The sequence below is a fragment of the Lactuca virosa genome, chromosome 9, assembly GCF_052849685.1.
Source record: "Lactuca virosa cultivar CGN04683 chromosome 9, Lactuca_virosa_CGN04683_v6, whole genome shotgun sequence".
Classification (NCBI taxonomy): Eukaryota; Viridiplantae; Streptophyta; class Magnoliopsida; order Asterales; family Asteraceae; genus Lactuca; species Lactuca virosa.
Genome location: NC_136434.1, coordinates 17,862,438 through 17,889,933, shown reverse-complemented (window position 1 = coordinate 17,889,933; position 27,496 = coordinate 17,862,438). Strand labels below are relative to the sequence as shown.

The window sequence follows — 27,496 nt, the reverse complement described above, 5'->3', positions numbered from 1 at the left end:
TACCTGTTATTGAAATGTTTATATTTCTTTATTTTTTTGAACGGAAAAAAAGTTTATAAAAGTAAAAGACAGTTGGAATCTAGGCAGACACAAGGAAGCTATCTTTAATAACTTTTTGTATTAGGCATTTTATAATCTTATAATTTTTTCAACCTTAATAATGACTACTTTACGACGATTATTCTAAAGGTAAGTGATTTTAGTTAACGACGCTTTATGTTAAATTGCTAGAAAGAATGGTATGTTTTGAAACTGCGATATTTTAAGGGCCAATTTGTAACTTGCGTAAATAGAACAAAGTTCTAGGACTAGCCAGAAAATCGATGCAAGATAAAAGTCTGTTAAAAAAAATCACAATTTCACTCTCTGATACTTGATTAAAAATGGAAGAACGCAAGCAAAGAGAACCAAATCAGCAAAAAACGCATAGGTTCAAATCTTACTATGAGACATAAATGGTGTTTAGGATTAAATCAGAAGTAAGATAGTTTGTCCTTTCAAAAAAAAACTTATAGACCCCCTTCTCAAAACGCGAGGCGTATTTTACTTTTTTACGTTTAACTTTTTTCGATATTTTAAATAACTATCACATTGAATTGAATAATAGTAATATAAGAACTTGTAGAAAAAAACACATAAACAACTAATAAAAATTAAAAATACAATTCACAAGCACCAGATCTGCTTATGATTATTCAAAACACTGGAGTGCTTTCAAATCATAACGACTCGATCCCAAGAAATTGACAAGCACATATTTTTGCATAAAGGATTGAGAAAAAAAGGCAAAATTCTCAATATGCATCATGAAAATGGGAAGATTCGCAGAGTGTAGAGAGAAGAGAGCATACAAAATTTAGAATCAAACAAAGTAGTGCGTTTCAAAAAACAAGACTACAAGTAAACAAGCAGAATCAACGGAAGCCATTGCCCCTTCCATTAGAAGGAGCAGCACCATAACGTCCTCCTCCTCCTCCTCTTGATGCATCATTGTAGCTTCCTCTGCCTCTCCCCCCTCCTCTTCCTCCTCCTGTGCTCAAACAAAACAATCAACCATTTTTCAAAACAAACTCAATTTCAGCTTTTAACATTTTAGTTGATTAAGACTGTGTTTGGCTTAAAAAGAGATAAGCTAGTGTTTAGTAAATACAAACTAGTTGTCAAGACATGGGATTTTTCCACGAATTGTACAAATACAAATTAGTTTTTTCCAATTGTTAGAAATGATTAGGCATAAAAACTTACTTCCTCCACGAGAACCATTGCTGCTGTTTGTTCTCCTCTCTTCAATGTACACTTGCCTTCCAGCCAGCTGTATCGGGGATGCCTGAAATTTGGAAAAACATAACATCAGACCAACTTTAGAAGGGTATTTTGGGTATCTAAATACACAAGAAAAAACATCAAGCTCAAACCTCAATGGCCTTCTGAACACCAACAACATCCTCAAACTCAACAAACGCAAAGCAAATACCAACATCCTGTAAATGCACAAGTTAGATTCTATACTAAAAAAACATTTGGTAGCTAAAACATATAATATAAAATTAAGGATTACAACCTTTCGATTCTTTAAGAACACACCATCTTGCTTGATTCTTCCAAAATTCTTGAATTCTTGAAAAATTTCAAGAGTGGTAACAGACGTGGGCAAGTTCCTCACATAAACAGACTTTGATTCGCCTAAATACAAAAAATAAATACAGATACTTAAACAAGGTTGCACAACAGAGATCCAAAAGAAACAAAAAGAGAAAATGTATTCACCTTCTTCATTAGATAAAGATTCCTCTGTAACATGAGGGGTAGTTTCGGGAACAAACGAAGCAACTGGTTCAGGCTGCTGATGCCACTCGGTTACAGGCGCAACACTCTTAACCACAGGTGCCTGAACAGGAACCGATGACACAGGTTTCCCCTTCGATTGCAACTGTAAAAAAAAAATTAAGTACATTTACAAAATTCAATGAGCAAACATTATACCAACTGTATAAATAATAAAAAAAACTATACAAGAATTACTTACTATGGAAGCATAAGTAAATTTCACAGGTTCAGGAGCAGGTTTTTCAACAGCAGTAATTTGTTCTTGAACATATTCCACCGTGTCCTGATGCAATGGTTCCTGAACAAATTCCACTGTCTCATGATGCAACGGTTCTTGCACATGGTTATGAATTTGATCTTCCACTTGTGGTTCATCTTCATAGTCTTCATTGTCATCATATTCTTGCTGTTGATGTTGGTTTTGGTTTTGGTGTTCTTGGGATGTATAGTAATCGCCTTCATCTTCACCTTCTAAGTGTAACGAATTGAAGTTATCCCTTGTTTCAACCTCCAACACATCTTCAGCAACTGGAATTATAAGTCTAAGATCATTAAAAATGCACTTTCACTTGTTTAATACTTTAATTTATCAACTAATTATTATCAGGTTTAACTAATACCTAATAACTCAGGAGAAGTTGAACTTATTGGTTGGAAATCATCATTGTGTGTAGCAGCCATGGGTGGAGGAAGATGATTGATAACCTCCTCATTTGCAAAGTGGAAGATGTCATTCAAGACAAAGTAACCTTTTTCCTGAGGGGCAAGAAAAAATGTCTGAACAAATTTCCTCCATCCACTGAAGTACTTTGATTTGACTGAACCAGAAACCACCACAATGATCCCTTCATTCCATGATTGAAGAGCATTTATGGTCTTGATTTCAATCCCACTAAAAAGTAATGACTGAATAAGTGTATGAATTTGCTGCATGAAAGACAAAGTCACTTCGTTAGAAACTTGTTACCCATTATCTTGACTCTAAATTATCTGAATACAAAATTCATAATCATGAATACCAGACCACTCAAATGATTGCTGAAACTTCAATTTGAAATAATCAGTTTAAAACACAGATTACTTCAAACCATTCAATTTGGATATGTAAAATCAGAACTGAGCCTTTTTAGGAGTAAGGACTATCCACCCTTCAACCCTTCAGTATAGAAATACATGCACAGAATAAAATGGTGTAATTTCAATTCACATTAGCCCGCATGCGTAAAAATAAATCGCATGATCACATCAAAAAACATCCGACCACTCACAAAACGCGAAGTCACAGACAAATGGGAGCAAATTGGTTCGAGTTTACAAAAACTCTAGTTATATCTATAGTTAGATCGAAGAGACTCACGAATATAGCTGATGCGGTCTCAGTGGATTCGCCATCAACCCGAATCATGGTACTGGAATCGGTGTAAAACTGATGAACAAATTCTGGTTGTTGTTGAAGCACCTGATAGTACTGCTGAACAAAGTATGAACCAACCTAAAGAAACCAACAAGGAAAAAATTCATCACACACAAAGGCCAAAGATCAATGAAACACAAACAAATCAAACTATATCGCTATCGATTGTTTTCATTTTTGAATGAGCACAAAATAAATAAAGACCTGGGAAGCGGTAACAGAGGATGAGTACGGACTCGCCATTTCACAAACCGTTCAAAACCCCGACTCTTTAAAACCCTAAAACCCACGAATAGCAACGAAATCTAGGGTTTCACGGAGAACAAGTATATAAGTGTGAAATCGAGCATCTAGGATCACAGATTACACTTAATTGGATGAGTAAATTGGTACTGAAGAGGGCAAGCCCGTGGTTGGGATGAGATAGAAAAAGGGAAATCTGAATAGAGATTGCGATGCTGTCGTCGTGAGTATCGAGTGTGGGGGTTTCAGAGAGAAGATGAGATCTATGGAGGAAGAGAGGGGATTTTGAAAACTTATGTTTGGGAATTTGGAAGGGTTTTATTGTATTAGAACCGTTGGATTGAATGGCTAATCGTGGTAATCGACGATGGGGATTACTCTAATGATGATGGTGGTGTGGGAATATTTCTACTTGGACCGTAAACTTTAAAGTTTTGTCAGTTTGAGTACTCAGTGTATAGAAAAAGTCTAAACTGTCCTCAAACTGAATTTGTACTCAAACAATAACACTATATGAGTCGAGCAATATTTTTACCTTTTACCATTAATAACAACATGCTTATATTTCTTATAACTGGGCGAATGTCCGCGCGTTGCATAGAAACACATATATAGTTGAATTCTTTATAAATATATGTTTTTTCTAAATATAACAATAACGTTGTTGTTAAATTTGATATAATAATTCATATACTAAATTGATATAATATATTGATTATTTTGAATTATATGATAATATATACATCTATTATAACCGCGTAATCTCAATCGTTTGAATGACTTCTACCCGCGAGTTACACATGAATAAAATTAAATATATTATATGGTTTAATGTTATTATAGTTGTTGTTATTGTTCATTAATTCTTTAAAATTTATTTACTTAATGTTTTAATTTCTATCATTATAATTAGGGATAATGACTTGATAGGGTAAGATACTTTTTGAAATGTACACATTTAGTTCTTATTCTTTTTTTTGTAAAATAAACCCTTTATACTTTATTTTTTGTAACAATGTAATCCTTGTGACCGGCTATACCCAGTATACCGGTCATATACGAATTTTCTTTTAGGGAAAATGACTTGATAGGGTAACATACTTTTTGAATTGTACACATTTAGTCCTTATTCTTTTTTTTTGTAAAATAAACCCTTATACTTTATTAATATGTACACATTAGGTCATTTTCACCGGATTCTACAGGTTTTGCTGATGTGGAAGCACAAGTGGCACTAAATAGCAATTAATTAGCTTAGTCACCAGAGGTGGGTGATCCTCCAGCAACAAGAAAAGGGCGGCGACCCTTCTCTTTCTCGTCTCTCTTCCTTCCGGTCGAACAGCAACAGCCAAACACCCTTTACCTGTTGTGTTTCTCCGATATGTCTCTCTTTGCCTCCATCTTTGAGATATGTTGCCAGAAAAAGAAGAAAGAATCGACGAGGGGGCTACCAGAGCAGCTCCTCGCCGCCAACTACCGTCTCTACTTCCTCCTGCCTCCCCCTTCGACCTTGTTGTTTTTGCCATCATTCCTCCTTGCTACCAGTGATGTGTAGGAACACACAAAGGAGTCGCCGGAGATCGGGGTTCTCCCTCTTTTTCATGATGAATAAAAGTTGGAAAAATCTCGTTGTGGATATGTGGATGCCACCTGGGTATTTCATTTCAACAAAATAAAAAGAAAGGGAAAATGACTTGATAGGGTAACATACTTTTTGAAATGTACACATTTAATCCTTATTCTTTTTTTTTTGTAAAATAAACCCTTCCACGTCAGCAAAACCTGTAGAATCCGGTGAAAAGGACCTAATGTGTACATATTAATAAAGTATAAGGGTTTATTTTACAAAAAAAAAGAATAAGGACTAAATGTGTACATTGCAAAAAGTATCTTACCCTATCAAGTCTTTATCCCTTATAATTATTTAAAACATCAAACATTGTTTTTTTGATTTTAAAGGTAACAATATAATCATTTATATAGAGTTATTTTTAACTATTGTTATTATAAGTTATTTTAAGCTACTTATTTGAAACTTTTAACGATTATAAAAATATATTTAGGAAATATTTTAGTTAAATTGAGATTACAATTTAGTTTTTGCATTTACCACTACAATTCATCACTTTTAACTATTTACAAAATATTCTTTGGTATTTTAAGTGGATCTGAAATTTATATTTAAGTTGACATTGTAATGTTATATTTAAATTAACAGTTTATGTATTTTGTCCAAACTGTTCAAAAGTTGTAGCTTTAAACTGATAATTGTTTATATACAACAATATATTAAATCTAATAAATTAAGTATAATATGTTAAAAGTTAAAGACATAACTTTATAAGCAGAAGTAAATATATTATTTTCATTATTAGAAAGACACTACAATTAATCACTTTTAACTATTTATAAAATATTTTTTGGGTTGTTTAAGTTAAAATAAAATTTATATTTAAGTTGACTCTGTAATGTTATATTCAAATTAATAATTTAAGTATTTTATACAAATTGTTCCAAAATTGTATCTTTAAAATGATAATGGTTTACATCCAACAATATATTAAAACTAATAAATTAAGTATAACATGTTAAAAGTTAAAAACATAACTTTATAAGTAGAAGAAAATATATTCTTTTAATATTGAAATTTAGTTTATATATGATTACACTTTAGGTTTTATATTTATTTAACCTTATTAACCAACTTATAATCATTATTAAAAAGAAAATTGAAAAGTCATGGGAGTTTCAAATGAATGTGGTGAAAGGAAAAATGCATGAGAGTTTCAAATGAATGTGGTGAAAGAAAAAAATGTTTCCTTTATAAGTATACTAGACGAATTCCCGCGCGTTGCGCAGCGAAGATTAAAAATATATTGTTAAAATATTGAAAATATATATGTTTAAAATGGTTATGTTATTGACATTAACTTTGAGATAAAGATGTTCATTTAAAATACAATTTATTTATAGCTAAATGTAATTTATAGTTTGATGTTATTATCATTTAAAATTGTTATTCATTAATTTTAAACCACTTATTATTAATAATAAGTTAAAGAAGACTTTTAAGAAACACTTAATATTATTATTAAAATGTGAAACATACACTAAATAATAAAGTGATAAGATAGACAATTTGCATTTTAAAAGAGACTTGCATGGATAATATGAGATATCCATGTAATTTGATTTTATTATTTATAATTATTGCTTATTAATTTTAAAACCACTTGTTATTATTAATAAGTGAAAGAAATTTTTAAAAAACATTTATTATTATAATTAAAATGTTAAACATATACTAAAATATAAAGTGATAAGATAGACAATTTGCATTTTAAAAAAGGCTTACATGAATAATATGGATAATATGACATATTCATGATTTTTAATTAATTATTGTTTTGAAGCAACATGAACATACAAACATGTATACAATAGTTAATTAAATATTATATATATCACCTTCCATAACATATGATCGATAACATGAATCTAATCTAATTTACATTAAAATTTCAACCATAACATACAATGATATTCTTAAAAGAATACTTAAATCAAGAAAATACAAAAAAGAATTAGTATATAACAAACTTACAAATTTAAAACTTCAACATAATAACATGGCTCAAAAAATTGTTCAAAGCCCTCAAACCAACACAAAAAACTTTAAACTTGTTTTCTTTGTGAATTTTGTATGTGATTTGTATTTGTGTGTCTACTAAAAAAGATTGACCTTTTTATAGTAGAGTATCCATTAATTGTTTATTAAATATATTATATAAGTTATAAAACCTTTGAATTGTTAATCATTATTAAGAGACTTTTGAGTGGTATTCATTAAAATAGGAGGTTTCAAATGCATGAGGTTTTTGCAAATTTTTATGGGGGTTTCAAATGCATGAAGTTCAAGGAAAAATGCTAGCTTTATAAGTATGTATGATAATGATTATTAGCAACATATTTCCAATTCATTAACCACTTACATGTTTGTAACAGTAATAGCAATATGTAGTAAAAATAATATGCAATGACCATACTTGTAGCGAAAATGTAAGTATGATACTATTACTAGTGAAAAATATAAATATATTTTTATCATGAGAAAGAATTAAGCACATTTTGATTTTGTGGGTCTACAGGAAACTTGTGTGGCATACTTCAATTATATTGATTCCACAGTTTGTTGGGACCAAAAGATTTTGATTCTGAAGTTATAAATCCAACAGGTAGATCAGGGGATTGTTATGTATTTTGGATCAAACTATTTTCTCCAAACTTAGTTATGTTACCTCTAAGTAATATATTGTCATTGCTGGTCACTGGAAAGGATTTCCTAGAATTACAACAATGGTGAATGTATATGTTCCTTAATCAATATCAGATAAAAGAACTTTATGGAATGATTTGTATGATTTAAAGAACGCAACTTCCTGGAAATTGAGTGTTTTTGGGGACTTTAATAAGGTACGAAAACTAGGAGTCAGGTTTAATTTAAAGTTTTGTAGATACTTTGCAGTCGATTGTAATCGGTTCATCGTAAATGTGGGCTCGCAAGAATTCCAAATTAGTGAAAGGAACTATACATTCCTCAAGGATGATGGTTTTAAACTCAATAAAATTGATCGATTCCTCGTGTGCTCCAATTTGATCGGCATACAACCACTCTCATCCACCTCCACGCTTTCTATAGAACATTCTGACCACTCTCCTTTAATCCGCAAGCCTTCAAATACCGATTTTAGCCCACCTCCCTTCCTGTTCTTCAATTTGTAGCTGATTAAGAGCAATTTTAATGAAGTATACAAAACACGTGGGAGCCTTTTCGTGGATTCAGTACACCAGATAGATTCTTGTTGGAGAAACTCATATAAGTTAAGAAAAACTTATACAATTGGAGAGGGTATGAATATCAAAAAGAAGTTGGGATTTTGGTGCGGTTAAAACACAATGTGGATGAATTAGAGAAATTTGTTAAATCTAGAGTGCTAATTGAAGCATAGAGACTGTCCACGAGAGAAAATAAGGTCAAGATTATTGAGCTCAAAAGGATTACTAAACTTGATTTATAACAAAAGACCAAGGTCAAACGGATTTGTGATGGGAATGGGAACACACGATACTTTCATAGCATGCTCGATAATAAGTTAAAGAAAAACATAATCCATGGACTCACAATTGACGGGGTTTAGGTTTTTGTTCCCAAAGAAATTAAATTGGAGGTGCATTAATTTTATACAGATAAATTCCAAGAAAGGTGGCCTAATCGGCCAAAACTCATTAGCTCCGATTTCAAAAAATTATCCTCGGATCAAACATTGTTCTTGGAAAAACCTTTTTCCGATTGAAGAAATCAAATCATCCGTATGGTGTTGTGGGGGAGAAAAATGACTGGTCCTAATAGATTCACAATCAAACTCATCAAATCTAAATGACATTTAATTAAAGGTGATATCATCAAGTTTTGTCAAACATTTTAAAGGAGCAAGTTCTCTCGCGAAGGGTTGTGATTCATATTTTGTCACCTTAATCCCCAAAGTATCGAATTTGCTTACATTATGTGAATATTGCCATATTAGTCTCATTGGGTGTATGTATAAGATCATCGCTAAATTACTTGATGATCGTTTTGAAACATGTGATCGACACTATGGTGATATCATATTGGATGGCCCGTTGATCATGAATGAACTTTATTCTTGGGCCAAGAAATTCAAAAAGAATATATTTTTGTTCAAAGTAAACTCCAAAAACGCATTTAATTCCATCCGTTGGAATTAGCTGGATTTGGTTACGGATCAACTGTGTTTTGGACGAAAATGGAGAAGGTGGATCATGGGATGTTTATCGTCCTCTAGGGAATTTGTATTAGTCAACATGTAACACTCGATTCCAGGTATGAAATTATTTCCAATTGTGTATGATTCCTTTTTGGCCACGACGTGGCGATAAGCTTTTGGGTCGCGGGAGTTTAATGAACCACCACGGCGTGGTGATTTTGCCACGACGTGGTGGCGGCTGTTGGAGAAAACCCTAAAGTTTAAGGGATGAGCCACTATTTAAACTCCTTAACCTCTCACAGCCTCCCTCCCATCAGCCTCCATCTCAAACCCTAAATCCCTTGTGTGAGTTTTTTACCTCAGAGTGTGTGTGTTTGGTGCTTGTAAAGGAAGAAGGTGGTGGAAGATCTTATTGGGAGTCCAAAGCAATGTAGGTCCAGTATTTTATCTTCCTCAAGCATCTCAAGAAGGTATAAAAGTCTTCATCTTGATGAGTTAGGTGATAGATATATGGATTTTACCCACTTTTCTCTATGTCTTGTTGTTTTTGAAGGATGAGTCTCATAAAACTTGCAACTTTATGAATCTCCAGTCCATTTGGAGCATTTAGCGCTTTGGATCTGATTTAGATTTGAGTTTTAAGGTCAATCTTGGCCCTTTTGACCTAATAAGAGTTCAAACATGCATCAGTCATGCATGTCTGAAAAGCACTGATTTTTATGATGTGTTTGGTGTTAGAAACTCTTATGGAGCCTTTGGACAAGTAACCTTAAGGATTGAGTGAATATTGCTTAAGCCATGTAGTGTTGTGGGCCTTAAAGTTGAGATCTTTACACTTTGGAGGGTTCTATTAGATAAAGTTGGAAACTTTATCCATTTAGACCCTATTATGGACCAAATCTAAGTTGGAGACCCTTTAGGGTCGAAAAAATGGTTGAATACGTGAAGCTGCTGAAAATCTAGTTACCACGACGTGGTAAGGCCACCACGACGTGGTGGCGGGGCTGGTCGCGACTATTTTGTCGTATTCGACGCCACGATGTGGTAAAGGGCTACCACGACGTGGCGGTCAACTAAGTTGACTATTCTTGACTTTTGACCGTTTGACCCAGTTTGACCCAAGGGGGTATTTTGGGTATTTTGGATTATGTTGAGAATTGGTCTTTTGATGGTTAGGTGTCGGTTAGAGCTGAGATTCAGATTCGGGGCCTCATCAACTATTATTCAGATTCAGATGTGAGTCTCCTCATTGTACTCGTGGGTCGAAGGCACCAATGACAGCCCACCAAGTTCTGTTATGTTAAATGTCTTTGTGACTCTTGCATGGTATGTGGGGCTAGGCCCATTTGTATGTTGGGTTAGGCCCATTGTATAATGGGCTAGGCCCATTTATATGTTGGGCTAAGCTCATGGAACAGGATGGGCTAGGCCCATTGTATGCTATGGGTGCTAACTGTCTTTGTGACTTTTGTATTTGTGTGATCGGGCTAGGCCTAATGGTCTGGCAGAATTAGGCCTATTATGGTGGGTTGGGCCCAATATACGGGTTGAGCCCAATGTGAGGGTTGGGCCCAATGATATGTATGGTATGTGGTATTTTAGGTAACTCACTAAGCTTTGTGCTTACGGTTTTTATGGTTATGGTTTCAGGTACTTCCGGTTCGAAAGGGAAGGGCCTAGCTTGACTGCACCGCATCCACCCATGTTTCCGTATTATGATGATTTTGGGGTTGTACTCTGATAACCGTTTTCTTATAAAGTACTTTTAAATATGTAGATAATGGATATTGAATGTTGACTTAAAGATACTTAATGTTTTGGTGGAATTAAAACAAAATTCTTACCTCATAATTTTGGGTCGTTACAAGTTGGTATCAGAGCCTTGGTTTGAGGGATTCAGGCACACTCTCGGGTATGTCTAAACACAAACTGAGGAATTGATAATATTTTGAAAGAAAAATGAGCTTCTAAAAAGATTTTGTAAAAATGAGTAAATTTCTAAAAGGATTTTATGAAGACAGAAGGGATGGTGCGTGCAATCAGTCGAGCTCAAGTAAGTGATTCCCAGAATACCCATACATGTTTTCTATGATTATATGTTTTGAGAATTGTATTCTAGGATAAGGCTAAGGATACTTTCAAGAATTGCATGATAGATTGGTCTTATATGTGATGCCTTGTAGCCTAGGAAGCATTGGATGTTATGATATATTTGGAATATGTATTGGCATTTGTAATTGCTAAGTGTATGCTTTAAAAATTGTATACGGTTTGGATCATATAGCCATAGAATGATTGATTTGGCCTTATTTTCTATTCCTCGTTTGGTTGTGGTCCTAGGGTAGAGTCTTTTATTCGACATACTATTTGATCATGTATTGTGTATAATTTGCATGAATAAGGCAACCGACAGTGAGAGTGGAAGTTCCCATCATGAGTTGTAGTATGTGAGTTTGAATGTTCTTTGGTTAATCTATGGATTGGAGTGTTGCTGCATGAATGTTGTTTGCTTTTTGCTTTGTGGAAATCTTAAGTAATGTGATTTGTCTATTAAGTGAATATATTAGTCACGTGTGACGAAGGTTGAATAATCTCAGAGTGATGGATTTGACCTTATTGTGTAGCTCTCGTTTGAGTCTAACCGTTGTAGGGACGAGTCTTTTACTCGAAGGATTATCTAAGCTTTGTTGCATGTGATTGTATTCATGAGGTAGTTAACTGACATTAAGCGGAGTTCTTCAGCAGCTGATGGCAGGGTGAGGTCGGAAACCTAGGAAAGCCTAAGAAGTGCTTTAGTGGGTTTTATTGTGCTGTTTAGCGAGTATTTGGTGTATCATTTTGAGAAGGTGACTTAGAGGATTCGGGATGATTCTTGAGGAAAGTATAGATAGGTGTTGAAGGTATTATTGGGCCCGTACTACTGAAAGCACAGGATCCATACTCAAAACGGGGAGAGTTTCGGAGAATCTAGGCAGCCTGTAGGATGAGGATTCTTGGGAATGTTCTAATCATTTGCATGTTGTTTTTCAGTATGGTGATGAACACTCATGAAGGAGGTTCGGGTTCGGGTTCAGGATCAGGTGCAAGTATTTAGCCAATTGATGAGCGGATGCGGGAGTTCATCTCGTCGGAGATTACCCACGGTATTTTGGAGAAAACTCCTATGATCTTTGGTACGGTCAAGGAGGGGATTTTGGAGATTTTAGATGAGCGTTTGGGCGCATTTCGTACTGAGGTTATGGCTATTATTAGAGCCCGCACTCTTTCTTTAAGTGAGTTCCGTGCTTGTGGCCCGAGTTCTTTGGGGAGAAGGACCCTATTGCCAGTAGTAGATGGTTAGCGGATATGGATAACTCTTTCAGGAGGAGTTTCTGCCCCGAGGGGTCGAAGGTCAGATTTGCCTCCTGTCTTCTGAAGGACAGAGCCCTAAATTTTAGGGTTTGAGGGGTATTTAAGCATCATGTTGGCTCATTTCCTTTCCACCTTTCAGCCTCCACTCCCTTAGGATGTTTTTGCAAACCCTAATCTTTGAGTGTGCATTTTGGAGCTCAAGTGTGTGCTATTTGGTGTGTTAGAGGAAGAAGAAGATTTTTGGAGAAGCCTTGGTGAGGGAGCAACTAGTGGATCTGGGATTCTTACCTTTTTGAGAAGCTCCATAAGGTATAAAACTTCAATCTTGCCTTGTTTTCTTTTAGATCTTGCCATGAGGAAATTTATGTGTTCTTAGTCCCTTTTCTTGGTGTTAATGAGTATGTGTTACTATAAGACCAAGGGATCCGTCCTTTTTTAAGAAATGAGGTGCAATAAGTCATAAAAATGTTATATTGGCTCTTTTGGTGAATGCATGAGGTCTTTAGTGGTTAAGACAAGCAAGAATCTCGATGTCGGGCCTTATTAAGTCATGCATGACATGGTTTGGAACACCTCTTTGGACCTAGATCTAAAAGTTGGACGTTGGACTGAATGGGACAAGTTCTTAATCAAAGTTTTCCTGGCCACCATGTACGCTAGGCGTACCAATGCGTACGCTGGGCGTAGGTGGTCAATGGTGCGTTTCCAGTCAATGCAGAGTACGCTAAGCGTACAGCTGGCTATGCCCCGCGTACTCAGTCTGTTGTGTTTTCAAGTTCGGGCTTCAAGCTTTGGGCCACCTTTTGGGCTTGGATGCTTGGGCCCTTATTGATCCATCTGATTATGAGTAATTTGAGCCAAGTGAAGTGTTGGACCTTGGAGTAAGACGCAAATAGGAGTTGCGCCTAATTTGGAAAATTAGGCCAATTAAGGGCCGTAAGTGATTATTCATTGTTGGGCCTTTTGGATCAAGGTTTGGGTCTGGGTCTTAGCCCATCTAGGGAAAGGGTAAAGTGGCCATTTACCCTAATTGTGGACTATTAGTCAAGTATTGTAATCCAATTATTAATTGGATGTTTATTTTGTTGTGTTAGTGCGGGGATTTTAGTGAGCTAGCAGCCGAAGGCTTTCAGTGTGATTCAACAGTGTGATGTGAGTTTTCCTCACTGTACTTGCGGGTCGAAGGCACCAATGTTGACCCTTGGATTGATATCCTGTTATGCATGTTTTGTACTGTTGAGATCTGTTAGATCGGCATTCTGGTAGATATGATGATGTTATGCTATAGTGATATGTTAGAACGGTATCCTGGTAGATAGGATAATGTTATGCTTAGTGAACTATAAGATATGTTTATTGTTTGATGGCTGGTTAATAGTATGCTTATCTGTATTATGTACACATGTTTGGTCGGTGGTTGAGGCTTCACTTCTTTGTGTGTAAGCCAACATGTCAGGGCATTCCAACCTGATGGTTGAGGACCTAGGGTATTCCATCCCGATGATGATTGGACCCATAGTATGTTGGCATTCCAACCCGATGGTTGAGGGGTGATAGTTTTATTTTATTTACTTCTTTTTATAGTTTATTTTAGTGTATTTCATTCATATTTTAGTTAATTTCCATGCATATTTTCCTTCTTGTTATTTTATTACCATTTCGGGTGCTTTCTAGTTTCGTGAGCATAATTGTAGATTTTAAGGAGACTAGCGGAGCGGGGTCTTTGGGAGGTGATCGGACTTGGTGAACAATAAAGATGTTTGGGCTTAATATCTATTGGAGGTGATGCATAAAATGGGCTTTAGATGGATGGAGCATTGAAGAAGACGGTCTCTTAATTAAACGAAGATGGAAGAATTTTTCGAGCGTGCGGGGATTAATGATCAAGTGATTACGTGATCTATGGATCATTTGGAGAAGTCATCTTGGGATTAAATTGAAGAAAACATGAAGAATTTTGGACTACAAGCTTAATGGACCCGAACTGGTCCAGTGGGCTAAGTCATTGGAAGCCCGAATCACAAAAGACAAACTCAACACGCGGGCTACCTGCGCAACAGCACGCGGGTCGTGCAAGGCCCTGCAGGGGCAATTCCGGAAATTATTGTTTTGAGCTATATGAGGAAGGTTGGTGTGACACTTTTCCATACTTCTACACATCCGATTTTGGAGCACTTTCTCTGAAGATTTTGAAGGCCAAGAACACTTACAGAACATCATATTTTCATCTCTAAATCTTGTTAAATGTTTGGTACAATCTTTCTTACTTTGTTTTCTTGAGTTTAGTCGTGCTATAAACTTGGTTGACTTTGGTGAAATCCTTTGAATGTTTGTTGAATGTTGAAGACTCCATGAACTTGTTCTTAAATGTTTATGAGAATGTTTTGTGTTTTAACATCTTATTAATACTTGTATGTTTTTATTCATGAGTTTAAATGTGCTTGTGGTGATTAGTTGGCTAATTTCTTGACTAAATAAAGGATCTACAAATTAGCAAGTTCAAGTGATTTTTGTGTTAGTTTTACTTCACTGATGGCTTGATTATTTGTATATATTTTAGCAATCGTTTTCTTTTACTTTTAGCATTTTTAACATTCTTTTTGCAATAAATCGTTAGATTTATTGTTTTGAATATTTTTACTCGTTTAAGCTAATTTTGTGTAGATTTGTTCGAGGAAGATGGTATTTTGGAGCATCTTTAAAGGCACATCGAATTCCTTGCAACCACAATTGAAGTCTCGTAACAAAATCCAGGAGCGAAAAGAAAAACAAAGTGATATAAATTAATTTTTCGGATTTTGATAGGTTTGCGCGGGTTTCTTCAAGCAATCAAACAGAGGGGCAAACGATGTCCGATTGGGCTGAAAATTTACAGGAGTCTTCATAACTCATCAATATTCGTCCTCACAAAAAATGAGCAGATTTGAACAAGTTTTGATATGATTTTTGGCCTTGTAAACAGCTGGACAGAAAGCTGCCAGCTTTAGTTTTGGCAGCCCATTATGAAGATTGAATATTGCAGCCCATTTCTTAAATTCAACAGCCCATTTCTTAAATTCAACAGCCCAATTCCGATTTTCCAGCAGCCCATTACAATTAAGTGAAGCCCAATTTATCTTTTGGTGTTGGAGTAGGGCATCTCATGGCTGGCAGCAAGTAAGAAGAAGCATCACATTTTCATATTACGCCGGCAGTGGGTAGAGTGGACGGCGCAAGTGGAGAGTTCACTCTCTCTTGTGTGTTAACTCCTCATTTATTTTTCTTATTTTTGGAACATTGCAATTATGATTTACAATCATAATTTTCTAATGAGTCATTTATCTTTGTAATTAGATTAGGTTAATTTTTGTATTAATACTTGGATTATGGATGGAGTTTTTGGAGCAACAAGAAGTGACGATTTCAAGAAGCTTTGTCATCTTCGTTTCGTAATCGGTATTGGTATAATTTCTATCCTTTTTATTGTTATTATTATTTTGTGTAGTTAGTTTTTATTTCCAATATTGGGTGAATCTATGGAATAATTAATTGATTAGGAATAGTTTTGTGTGGTTTTGATGGTATGCTATGAAAATATTTTCTAGTAAAACATCTATTTATGTTTATATGTCTTTAATCATGAGTTTAGATATGTGAATGTTTAATTAGTTGGTTAATTTCTTGATTACGTAATAGATCATCAAATTAACAAGCGACAAATGGTTCTTGTGATTGTTTATCTTTCACACAATCATGAAAATATTTTCTCCAATATGGTAGTGAAGCATTTTGACTCCTCTTGGATTTGGTGACTTATAAATCTTAATGCTAGTTAATTTTCATTAATTACATGATTCATGGAAATTGTGACTTTAACTAAGAAAATGTGTTATGAGCTTCTCTAACCATTGTATTAACTAAAAAAAGTCTAGGTGATCTCAAGCTTCTTAGATTGCTATAGCCAAATTAGTATCCATTAAACCCATTGCACCACAAAATTATGATGATTAGTCAACTAATTGAACTTGTGATTTATCCCGATATTGGAATGTTTTATTTTATAGATTTTGTATTTTCCATTTTTGTTATTTTTGTAAAATAGTTTTTATCGCATTTAACGTTTTGAAAACCCCCATATCATTTTATATATTTTTTTTATTTCGTAGAAACTGAATGCATAGATTTGATTCGAACCAATCCCTGTGGATTCGATCCCTATTACCGCTACTTCAATTCATTTTTGTATGTCGTTGTACCAAGGTTTTTTTTATTTATTTGGTGGTCTCGACACCCACCAAATTTTTGGCGCCGTTGCCGGGGATTGGTTATTTTGATCGATTTTTTTTTCTACGCTAAAGTTTCTATTTGTATATTTTTTTATGTCTTTCTTTTATTTTTGTTTTTGTTCTCATGTATTTTTTTAGGTTGTATATATAGTCACATTTTTAGTTTCCATTTTAGCTCATATTCTATGGAAAATTCCAAAAAAAAAAAGTTTATTATTTTTAGAGTTTTCATTTTAGCATTGCATTTAGCTTAAGTTTTGCATGCATGTATTTATTTATTTATTTTTTTCTCATTTTTATCTAAACCCCAAAAAGATTTTAGTTTCTTCTTTTCAATTTTTTTTAGCATAACATTTAGTTTAGGTTCATTCTCATTCATTTTTGTTATCTCTTTATTTTCACCTCCGAACATCTTTAATTGCAAGTCTTAATACGCCAAATGTGCAAATCTTTTTAAAACAATAGAATTGCTCATAGGGACATTCATTTGTCACATCTTCTTATAACACACATAAGGTAGAGTACAAGTTATTTATGCAAATGAATCAACTTATTGCAAGCATGACATGACGCGTGAGACAAGTTAGCCCTAAAGTCTTAGAAACCGTCCCCCACGAGCGTATTGTTTGTTAAGCATACTGCTCTTCCAAAGAAGGGAATAAGAACTAGAACCTTGCTATTTTGAGATCTTTCGTGTCTAGCTATTACATTCTATGTTATCTTGCTTCATGATATAGACACATTTTCCTATTTGATCTCAATTTAGATTTTACTTAGTTTTCGTTCTTAGCTTTGTTAGTTAGTTTTGCTAGTTGTAGCTTGTATATAGTTGTGCTTTATATTTTTATTTGATGTAATATTTGTATAACTCCTTGGTAAACCAAAAAAGTGAGCCCAAAAAAAATACAAAAAATACAAAAAAAAAAATACAAAAAAAAAAGCAAAAAAAAAATCTAAAAAAAAAGCAAAAAAAAAAAAAAAGAAGTAGAAAAAAAAAAGAAAAAAAATTATGAAAAGGGCCGGGCCAAGCGAATTGCATTCTTTTTTCTTTTATTAGATGTTTAGATTAGATTTCTTCTTATATATTCTATTTTCGTTTTGATGTATTTTTTAGGCTAGAGTTTATATTTTGTTGGTAACTACAATAGTTTTTCATTATCATCTTTTGCTCGAGTATTTTCTTCGCATGGATCTCATTTTGATAGGAGCACTAGTACCTTTAGATGATTGTAGTTTTGTCAACCTTTGTATATAGCTCGTTTCTCTTTTGTCATTTAGATTCGAGTTATTTTTCTTGATCTTGTTCCTCGATTTGGAAGAGAATTGTGACTAGTGAGTGGTATGCAAAGGGGGGACAACCTCTTGTGATGTGAAGGCTAGATCGGACCATAAATCATGTCATGTGCGCCATATTAGTGAAGTATGCTTAAATAGTTTTGTATCTCTTTCATATGTGTCCCTTTGCTAGAAGTGTAGCAAATGTTCGTCCCTTAAAGTGACTCTTAAATCTAACATGAAGGTTTTTATTTCTAAACGGTGTTGTTTTGATTTGCTACCGAAGATGTTCATTCTTTTTATTTTGTTTGTTTTGTCATTCCCATTTTCTCCCGTTCTTGTTTTCCTTGAGGACAAGGAAATGTTCAAGCTTGGGGGAGGATGCTTTATTTTATTTTATTTTTCATCTCTAAATCTTGTTAAATGTTTGGTACAATCTTTCTTACTTTGTTTCTTGAGTTTAGTCGTGCTATAAACTTGGTTGACTTTGGTGAAATCCTTTGAATGTTTGTTGAATGTTGAAGACTCCATGAACTTGTTCTTAAATGTTTATGAGAATGTTTTGTGTTTTAACATCTTATTAATATTTGTATGTTTTTATTCATGAGTTTAAATGTGCTTGTGGTGATTAGTTGGCTAATTTTTTGATTAAATAAAGGATCTACAAATTAGCAAGTAACAAGTGATTTTTGTGTTAGTTTTACTTCACACAGTCATAAAAACATTTTCTCCAACATGAAAGTGAAAGCATTTGACTCCTCTTGGATTTGGTGACTTTTTGGTTCTTAATGCTAGTTGACTTTTACTAATTACATGCTTAATGAAAATTGTGACTTTGACTAAGGAAATTATTATGAGCTTCTCTAACCATTTTAACAACTAAGAAAAGTCTAGTTAATCTCAAGCTTCTTGGATTACTATAGCCAAATTAAGGATTTAAAACAAGTATTGCACCATTGGATTTTAATGATATGTTCATCAAAAGTCAAAATGAGGAAACCTTAAGTTAACCATCATTCCCTAATTGATTTTACATCAAACTCTTATTTTTTTGAATTGTCCATTTAAATCTTAGTTTAATTCTAGTTTTATTACAAGTTTTTTAAAAGACCAAAATCCCCATTTTTATTTTTATTGTTATTTTAAAAGTATTTTTATAAAGAGATTTTCATAGAGCCCTTTAACACTATACACTAGTTTAGTGTAAAAGATTTAGGGTTATTAATTTTGTTGGCATCGACAACCACCAAGGGGCCTAGGGTATTCCAACCCGATGGTTGATTGGACCCATAGTATGTAGGCATTCCAACCCGATGGTTGAGGGGCCTGGGGTATTCCAACCGATGGTTGATTGGACCCATAGTATGCTGTTATTATATATGTGTTATTTGTTGTGTTGGTACTTTGGGAAAACTCACTAAGCTTTGGGCTTACAGTTTTGAGTTATGTTTCAAGTACCTCAGATGATCGTGGGAGGGCAAAGGCTTGATCGTGCACCTCTTCATGTCATGTTTTTTGATTTTGGGAAAAACTCTGATGTTAAACTTGTTTTGAAAACTACAATGTAAACAATTATGATTTTTGGTTGGTTTGAAAAAGTTTAAATTTTTATGAAATTTTATGGATGTTACAAACAAATTGTAGTGGAACATTTTGTAATATTGAAGGATCAGTCTCTCTGACTTTGGAACATCGACATCACAGAATGTCAATGCATGTAAATATGAATTTCCACTGCATCTTAGATAACAATAAGAATTTGAAATTGTGAAATAAGAATCATTTGAGTAATGTCCAGCCGATCTCTTTATAAAGGAAATACCATCGAGAGGCATAGTATGCATGTTTATAACCTGGCATCACTGATATTATTTGATTCAAGTGGTTAGTTGATTACACGAAAAAATTTACAATAAATAAATTCGTAATTATTATGGTGATTAAATAACAGGGTTTTATTTATACTCAAGGGGTATGATGCCATATTTAATTAGTTTATTATTGTGTTTCACTTTGTATGTTTACTTCCCTGAGCAATTTAAATATTATTCAAAATTCCATAGTCGGTCATACTTTTAGGAGTCGGCAATGAATTAAGATTGTCATGGAGTGTTAGTAGATTGTCTATAGTGATTGGACATAGCATTGTGATTGTTGCTATACTCATGAGTACTTGAAATAGGAATTTAAGTATTCGATAAACTCACGCTTAGAGATTACTTCATGGATTCAATCACAAGTAATTATACGACGATAATATCTTTTATTCTTCAAATAGAGGTACATAAGTAGTAATTTGCAAGTTGATTGTACAATGCTATTATGTAAACGCATTAGTAACTTGATGTTATAAAACGTAGTGTCAAGTTCGATTTGATGAGTAAAGGTTATAATTATGTATTCAAAGTTTATTTGTTCTTTTTGCCTTAACAGGAAAATTAATATCATTGGGACCCTTTGTTTTTGAGTTGATCTATAAGAACCAAGTCTGGTCCGGACTAAATTGATGTGTTCAATTTTGTAGTCTAAATTTGATCATAAAATCGGAGACCGAGAAACAAATAAATGAATATGAGGTTGATCATTTAATCCTTGACTCTTTCCATTCGATATCTTGTAGAATGAAGGAATAACTGATCACTTATCTTAGGGCCAACGTTTGATTTGAATCATAGTTCGGCAGTGGCTTTAGAAGGCACACTTTGTTGTTTGGTTCAAGGGTATACTTGCAATTGTAGTTATAGACTTATCCTAGTGGGAGGCTGTTGGATTAAGGTGTCTAAGCTCATAACTAAATTGATATATATACTTGTAATTAGAAGCAAAGTCTTTTTTGGACTGCCCTTGTAATAAAAAATAGCTAGAAATGATATTAGGAGAGAGAGAAAAAAGTTGATTTTTTAATATAATATATGATTGCTATATTAATTAGAAATAGTTAATTGATTTATTAAGTTATTATGTGATTAGTAAATTAATGTGCGATCAATAGTTAATTTATTGATTTGTCAAATTATATGATTAATAAATTAATATGAAATCAGTAAGAACTAATTTAGAATTAATCAGATTTAATTGGAATCAATTAGAATTAATTAAAGGTCCAAGGGTTGAATCGTAATTATTCTTAATTGAGCAAGGAATGAGAATTCTAGAATCCATAGGTGGTGGACGATTTTGATATGGTTTTGGAATGTTTCTTAACAAATAAGGATTACCATATTTGAATATATTAAATATGAATATTTTATTATTCAAATATAGGGTTTCCCTTATGTTATCCACAATATAAATGGGATCCCTAGGGAGCCAAATTTCATTCATACCTTTTCCAAAAGGCTTAGAGCCGTAATTTCTTCCTCCATCACCTTTTTCCTCTTTATTCCAGGGGTTCTAGGTTTTAGGTGTTAGCCATTAGAGGCATCATACTTTTGGTGCTTGCTTTATGAAGTTTAAGGAAGGATTCAAAAGTATTGTTTGCAATAACAATACAAAGGTATGTAACCCTACTCTTATGATTTTCGATTATAACCTAGTGTTATAGAAGTTTCATAGTATGTTTTTATTAATCGTAAAGACATAGATCCTTAGGTTGCATGTACCCTTAAGTGTTAAGAGAAATTTTGCAAGTACATTGAAGTTGTAACCTTAAAAGGCCATCAGTTGGGTGATAAGGGGATTTCTTTGCTTGACTTGTTTAAAATGGTGGTTGGTATGGCTGACAAGACTCATTTTTTGGATAGATGTTTGATGTGGTGATGTAATCTCGAAAGAGCTTTGTTCAAATTTATATGCCTCACAGACTAACAATAATTTTTTAATTATGGATCGTATGAATATTGGTGCGGATATTAGTAACATGTGGAGTTAGGGCTGGTCTAGAAAACTAAGAGAAGGGGGAGAAAGTTATCAACTTTTGGTTTTAATGGAGTATGTGGATGATTTTCAATTTTCAAACGACCTGGACCAATGGTTGTGGAATGGCAATGGGTAAGACACCTTCTCGATAAAAAGACCTAAAGTGTTTGATCTTTGATAGGAATATCGGGAATGTAACATGTTTACATGGATCAACTGGATACCACTCAATATTAATTGTTTTGTATGGCGAATGATGAAAAATAGGGTTCCTGTCTATTTAAACTTGCAAGAGATGGACTGCGGTTACATTAAGTTTTTGTCCTTTCTGTCAGGTGTCGGAAGAGAATCTAGATCACATTTTTTTTCTCCTGTTTTGCTGATACAGAGTTGTGGGTTAGGCTAGTAAATTGGTCCTCGACTCTTCTTCATCCACTATCTTCCTATGATGATATGGAATTGATCTAAGAAAATATTGGCAGTAAGAAGATGCAAAAGTTGAAGCTTTCCTTCGTGTATACCATTATATGGATGATATGGAAAGAGTGAAACGTTATTGTCTTTTGGTACACAAGGCAAGCGATTATGCTTATGGCAGATGAAATTAGTATATGCACTTTTAATTAGATTAAAATTAGGTCTAGTTTGAATTTGATTGATTGACCTAGTAGGTGTAATTCTTCCGTTTTAAACATTTTCTTTTAATGGCTTAAGCTTCTCTGTGACATCCCCTAATTTCTCGGCCAGATAAGACTGATTTAATTTATGCTTTTTAAAATAAAATCAGAGTAATCCTTTTAAAAGATGTTGCGGAATTTGTTCCCAAAACCAAACATGATAAAAATTTATCAAAACCTTTCTTTGAGAAATATATATTTTTATTTCATAACAAAACCTCTGGATGTCATGTTCCGATACAGATCAAAAGCATAAACAAGACATTATAAGCCTTACAACAGTTATTTACAACTACTGGCCTATAATCCAAAAATCAGTCATCATCATCATCCGACTATGCTCGGGCTCCAGTACCTGTAATATAAAAAACTGAGTGGGTCAGACTTGGAAGCCTGGTGAGCATATAGGGTTTTCAACCCACAATAAATAAATTTATTATACTTAAACATCAATCAATCAACCAAATTACCCCAACCCCATTATCTTATTTATTTCTTAAGGATTTACCCTAAGATTCAACTATCACTCACTCCTAAGGATTCATCCTAAGGAATAGGCACAAGGTCACATCATCGCCAGGGTTTATACAACAGACACTAAATTCATAGATGCCAGGGTTTTTACAACAGGCACTAACTCCATAGCTGCCAGGGTTTATAAAACATGTGCTAAGTCCATAGCTCTTATTTATCGACAGTATTATTGACAGTAATCTCCCTGTCATACATGTCAATGGGTTTTTAGAGTATGACTGATGAACATATAGTTCACACACCTACAGGTTGCAAGCCTGCTAGTGTTTCACAGACCGTCTAGAATAGTCCATGGTTGTCATCCATACTCTGCTGAATGACGGGGGCCAACGTTTGGGTAAGGGCTTTTCTCATATTTCACCACTCACCCTCAACTCATGATCTATATCACTGATCATCTCATTTATCCAACTCACCTTTCATCACACACCCACTATTTCATCTACCCAACTCACCTTTCATCACACACCCACTATTTCATCTACCCAACTCACCTTTCATCACACACCCAATATTTCATCTACCCATGTTTTACCCAACATTTTTGTAGATAAAAATACATATACAGTTTAAATTATTTAAAAATCTGTATAAATCATTCCTTCAATATCCATCTCAAATAAACAAACAATATATAATCACACATCACGTATTTTATATAAAATACTTCATATCTATGTGTAAGGTGAAAGTGACTACACACTCACCTGATTTAATGAAAATCGGGCAACACTTCGTTTCCTAAAACGATCGTTTCTAATAAAACCGGGAGTTTTATTGAGAAACCGGGCTCTGCGAGGGTCGGGCTTCAAAACCGAAAAGATAAATTTTCCGGGTCTTCGGGCACTTCGGGACGTGTTTCGGGCGTTTGGTATAGTACCGGGGATTTGGGGGAAGTGAAAATAGCTAACATATTGAAAAAGGGGTGAAAAGTGCCAATTTTCCAACTTTTGCCGGGAGGGTTCGCACCCTCCTATTTATAGTATGCGAGGCTGCTGATCGGACGGCTGAGAGGAAGCCACGCGGTAGCAGATGCGAAGAGGGCAGCACATGGCTCGCATGTGCGAGGGTCTCGCTGCTGATCGCTGATTGGACCGAGGTCTAGTCCGAGGAGAGGGGGGTTCGTGGCAAGTCCATAGCTCTTATTTATCGACAATATTATTGACAGTAATCTCCCTGTCATACATGTCAATGGGTTTTTAGAGTACGACTGATGAACATATAGTTCACACACCTACAGGTTGCAAGCCTGCTAGTGTTCCACAGACCGTCTAGAATAGTCCATGGTTGTCATCCATACTCTGCTGAATGACGGGGGCCAACGTTTGGGTAAGGGCTTTTCTCATATTTCACCACTCACCCTCAACTCATGATCTATATCACTGATCATCTCATTTATCCAACTCACCTTTCATCACACACCCACTATTTCATCTACCCAACTCACCTTTCATCACACACCCACTATTTCATCTACCCAACTCACCTTTCATCACACACCCAATATTTCATCTACCCATGTTTTACCCAACATTTTTGTAGATAAAAATACATATACAGTTTAAATTATTTAAAAATCTGTATAAATCATTCCTTCAATATCCATCTCAAATAAACAAACAATATATAATCACACATCACGTATTTTATATAAAATACTTCATATCTATGTGTAAGGTGAAAGTGACTACACACTCACCTGATTTAATGAAAATCGGGCAGCACTTCGTTTCCTAAAACGATCGTTTCTAATAAAACCGGGAGTTTTATTGAGAAACCGGGCTCTGCGAGGGTCGGGCTTCAAAACCGAAAAGATAAATTTTCCGGGTCTTCGGGCACTTCGGGACGTGTTATGGGCGTTTGGTATAGTACCGGGGCTTTGGGGGAAGTGAAAATAGCTAAAATATTGAAAAAGGGGTGAAAAGTGCCAATTTTCCAACTTTAGTCGGGAGGGTTCGCACCCTCCTATTTATAGTATGCGAGGCTGCTGATCGGACGGCTGAGAGGAAGCCATGCGGCAGCAGATGCGAAGAGGGCAGCACATGGCTCGCATGTGCGAGGGTCTCGCTGCTGATCGCTGATTGGACCGAGGTCTAGTCCGAGGATAGGGGGGTTCGTGGCACCTGCGAAGCTCGGATGGGTCACAGCGACACGGGACGCGCATGCAAGGTTCCAGTGCATCGGACGCATCATCGACTTCGGACACCTGTGCGACACGCGTCGCTTCTCGGATGCGCCACGCAGCTGCTTCGGATATGTGGCCAGCTCAGAGCAAGGGTGACGTGGCTGGCACTATTCATGCGAAAATTCTCGAAATTTGTGCCCAATCTTGTAAAATCCATAACTTTCGCATACGAGCTCCGTTTTTGACGTTCTTTATATGCACGCGTAGGTAAAGTTACGCTCTACAACTTTCGTTTAGACTTCGTTGGCTAACTTTGACTTTAATTTTTATATTATTATTTTTAACAGACCGGGACAGGAAATTCGTTAAAAATTCATAACTTCTTCATCCGACGTCCGTTTTTGTCTGTCTTTTTACCGTTGTGCTCCTATTGATGAGACCTTCAATTCTCATTTAAGTTGTGTCGGCTAAAAATCACTCGATCTAAAATTCGAGTTTTTAGCTGTCTACTGCTAAGCCGAAACTTAGAAAAATCATAACTTCGTCATACGAAGTCAGATTTGGACGTTCTTTTTATACATACTCTCGGTTTAACGAACACTACGACTTTTGTTTAGATCACTAAGGTTAAAAAGTAGTTTAGCAAAAACTCACTTTTTACGACATTCGGCACCGTGTCGGTTTTGTCGCGAAACTTCGACAGGTCATAACTTCTTCGTTATAACTCGGATTTCGGCATTATTTATATATCCGTAATCCTTGTCACGACCACTACAACTTTCTTAATAGATATCGGCTTTATCTAATATTTATTTTCGACGCTCATTTTTATTCTTAATTAATTAAACCCTAATAATTAAGCATAAAACACATAATTTTCACATAATATTCACATAATTCCTTTTCATTTCTTCTAAATGAGTTACAAAGGTTAACCTAGATTATCACGTCAATATTAATGCCTAGCCTAGAAACACGGGCATTACAATTCTCTCCCCCTTAGGATGATTCCGTCCCTGGAATCACACATCGACAAACAACTACGGGTAGCGACTCATCATGTCACTCTTCGTTTTCCAGGTGAGATTTGGCCCATTCGTATGTTTCCAACGCACAAGCACTAGATCGACCATCTTGCGTTACAACTTCTTAGTCTTACGGTCAACGATTGCCTCAGGTTCTTTAATTAACTTCTTGTTTTCATCCAACCTTAATTCAGAAATGGGAATTATGTCGGGCACATCTCCCGTGAACTTTCTCAAATAACCCACATGAAAGGTATTATGAATACCCTCCAGTTCTTCCGGTAATTCTAGCTTGTAAGCTTGATTCCCGATCCTCTGAAGAACTTTAAATGGTCCAATAAACCTTGGACTCAACTTTCCCCTTCTACCAAACCTTATAAGTCCCTTCCACGGCGAGACTTTAAGTAAAACCGAATCTCCAACTTCGAATGATATCGATTGTCTTTTCTTGTCAGCATAGCTCTTTTGACGATCTTGAGCAGCTAACATCCTTTCCCTAATCATTTTCAACTTTTCAGCAGTCTGATGGACTATTTCAAGTCCCATAAACTGCTTTTCCCCAGCTTCCAGCCAACATGACGGCCCAACTGTGACATCCCCATACAAAGCGTGATAAGGTGCCATCTTGATGCTTGAGTGGAAACTATTATTATAGGAAAATTCTACTAAAGGTAAATGTTCATCCCAGTTACCTTGGAATTCCAGGGTACATGCTCTCAGCATATCCTCCAATGTTTGAATTGTTCGTTCGCTTTGACCATCATTTTGCGGATGGTAAGCTGTATTCAAACACAACTTGGTACCCAATTCCTCTTATAGACTCCTCCAAAACCTTGAGGTAAAACGGCTGTCACGATCGGATACAATCGTTAACGGAACACCGTGAAGCCTCACAATTTCCTTCACATAAGAATTCGCAAGTTTATCCATAGAACATTTCTCGTTGGCTACTATGAAATGTGCACTCTTAATGAAGCGATCAACGACCACCCAAATCATGTCGTGACCGTTCCTTGTTCTGGGCAGTTTAGTCACAAAATCCATGGATATGTCTTCCCATTTACCCATGGGTACAGGCAAAGGTTCTAAAATCCCATACGGTTTCTGATGTTGTGC

General features: G+C 35.0%; 1 protein-coding gene across 1 annotated transcript; it reads right to left on the bottom strand.

The window, feature by feature from the left end:
* Nucleotides 1-772: 772 nt before the first annotated feature.
* LOC145137882 (nuclear transport factor 2-like) lies at nt 773-3,781 on the bottom strand. The gene is made up of 9 exons (XM_079072023.1): nt 3,446-3,781; nt 3,185-3,319; nt 2,448-2,754; nt 2,027-2,355; nt 1,768-1,930; nt 1,562-1,683; nt 1,416-1,481; nt 1,246-1,327; nt 773-1,030 (listed from the first exon to the last, which is right to left on the bottom strand). The coding sequence occupies exons 1-9, from the start codon at nt 3,482-3,484 to the stop codon at nt 915-917; spliced, it is 1,359 nt and encodes a 452-aa protein (XP_078928149.1). The 5' UTR covers nt 3,485-3,781; the 3' UTR covers nt 773-914.
* Nucleotides 3,782-27,496: the final 23,715 nt, after the last annotated feature.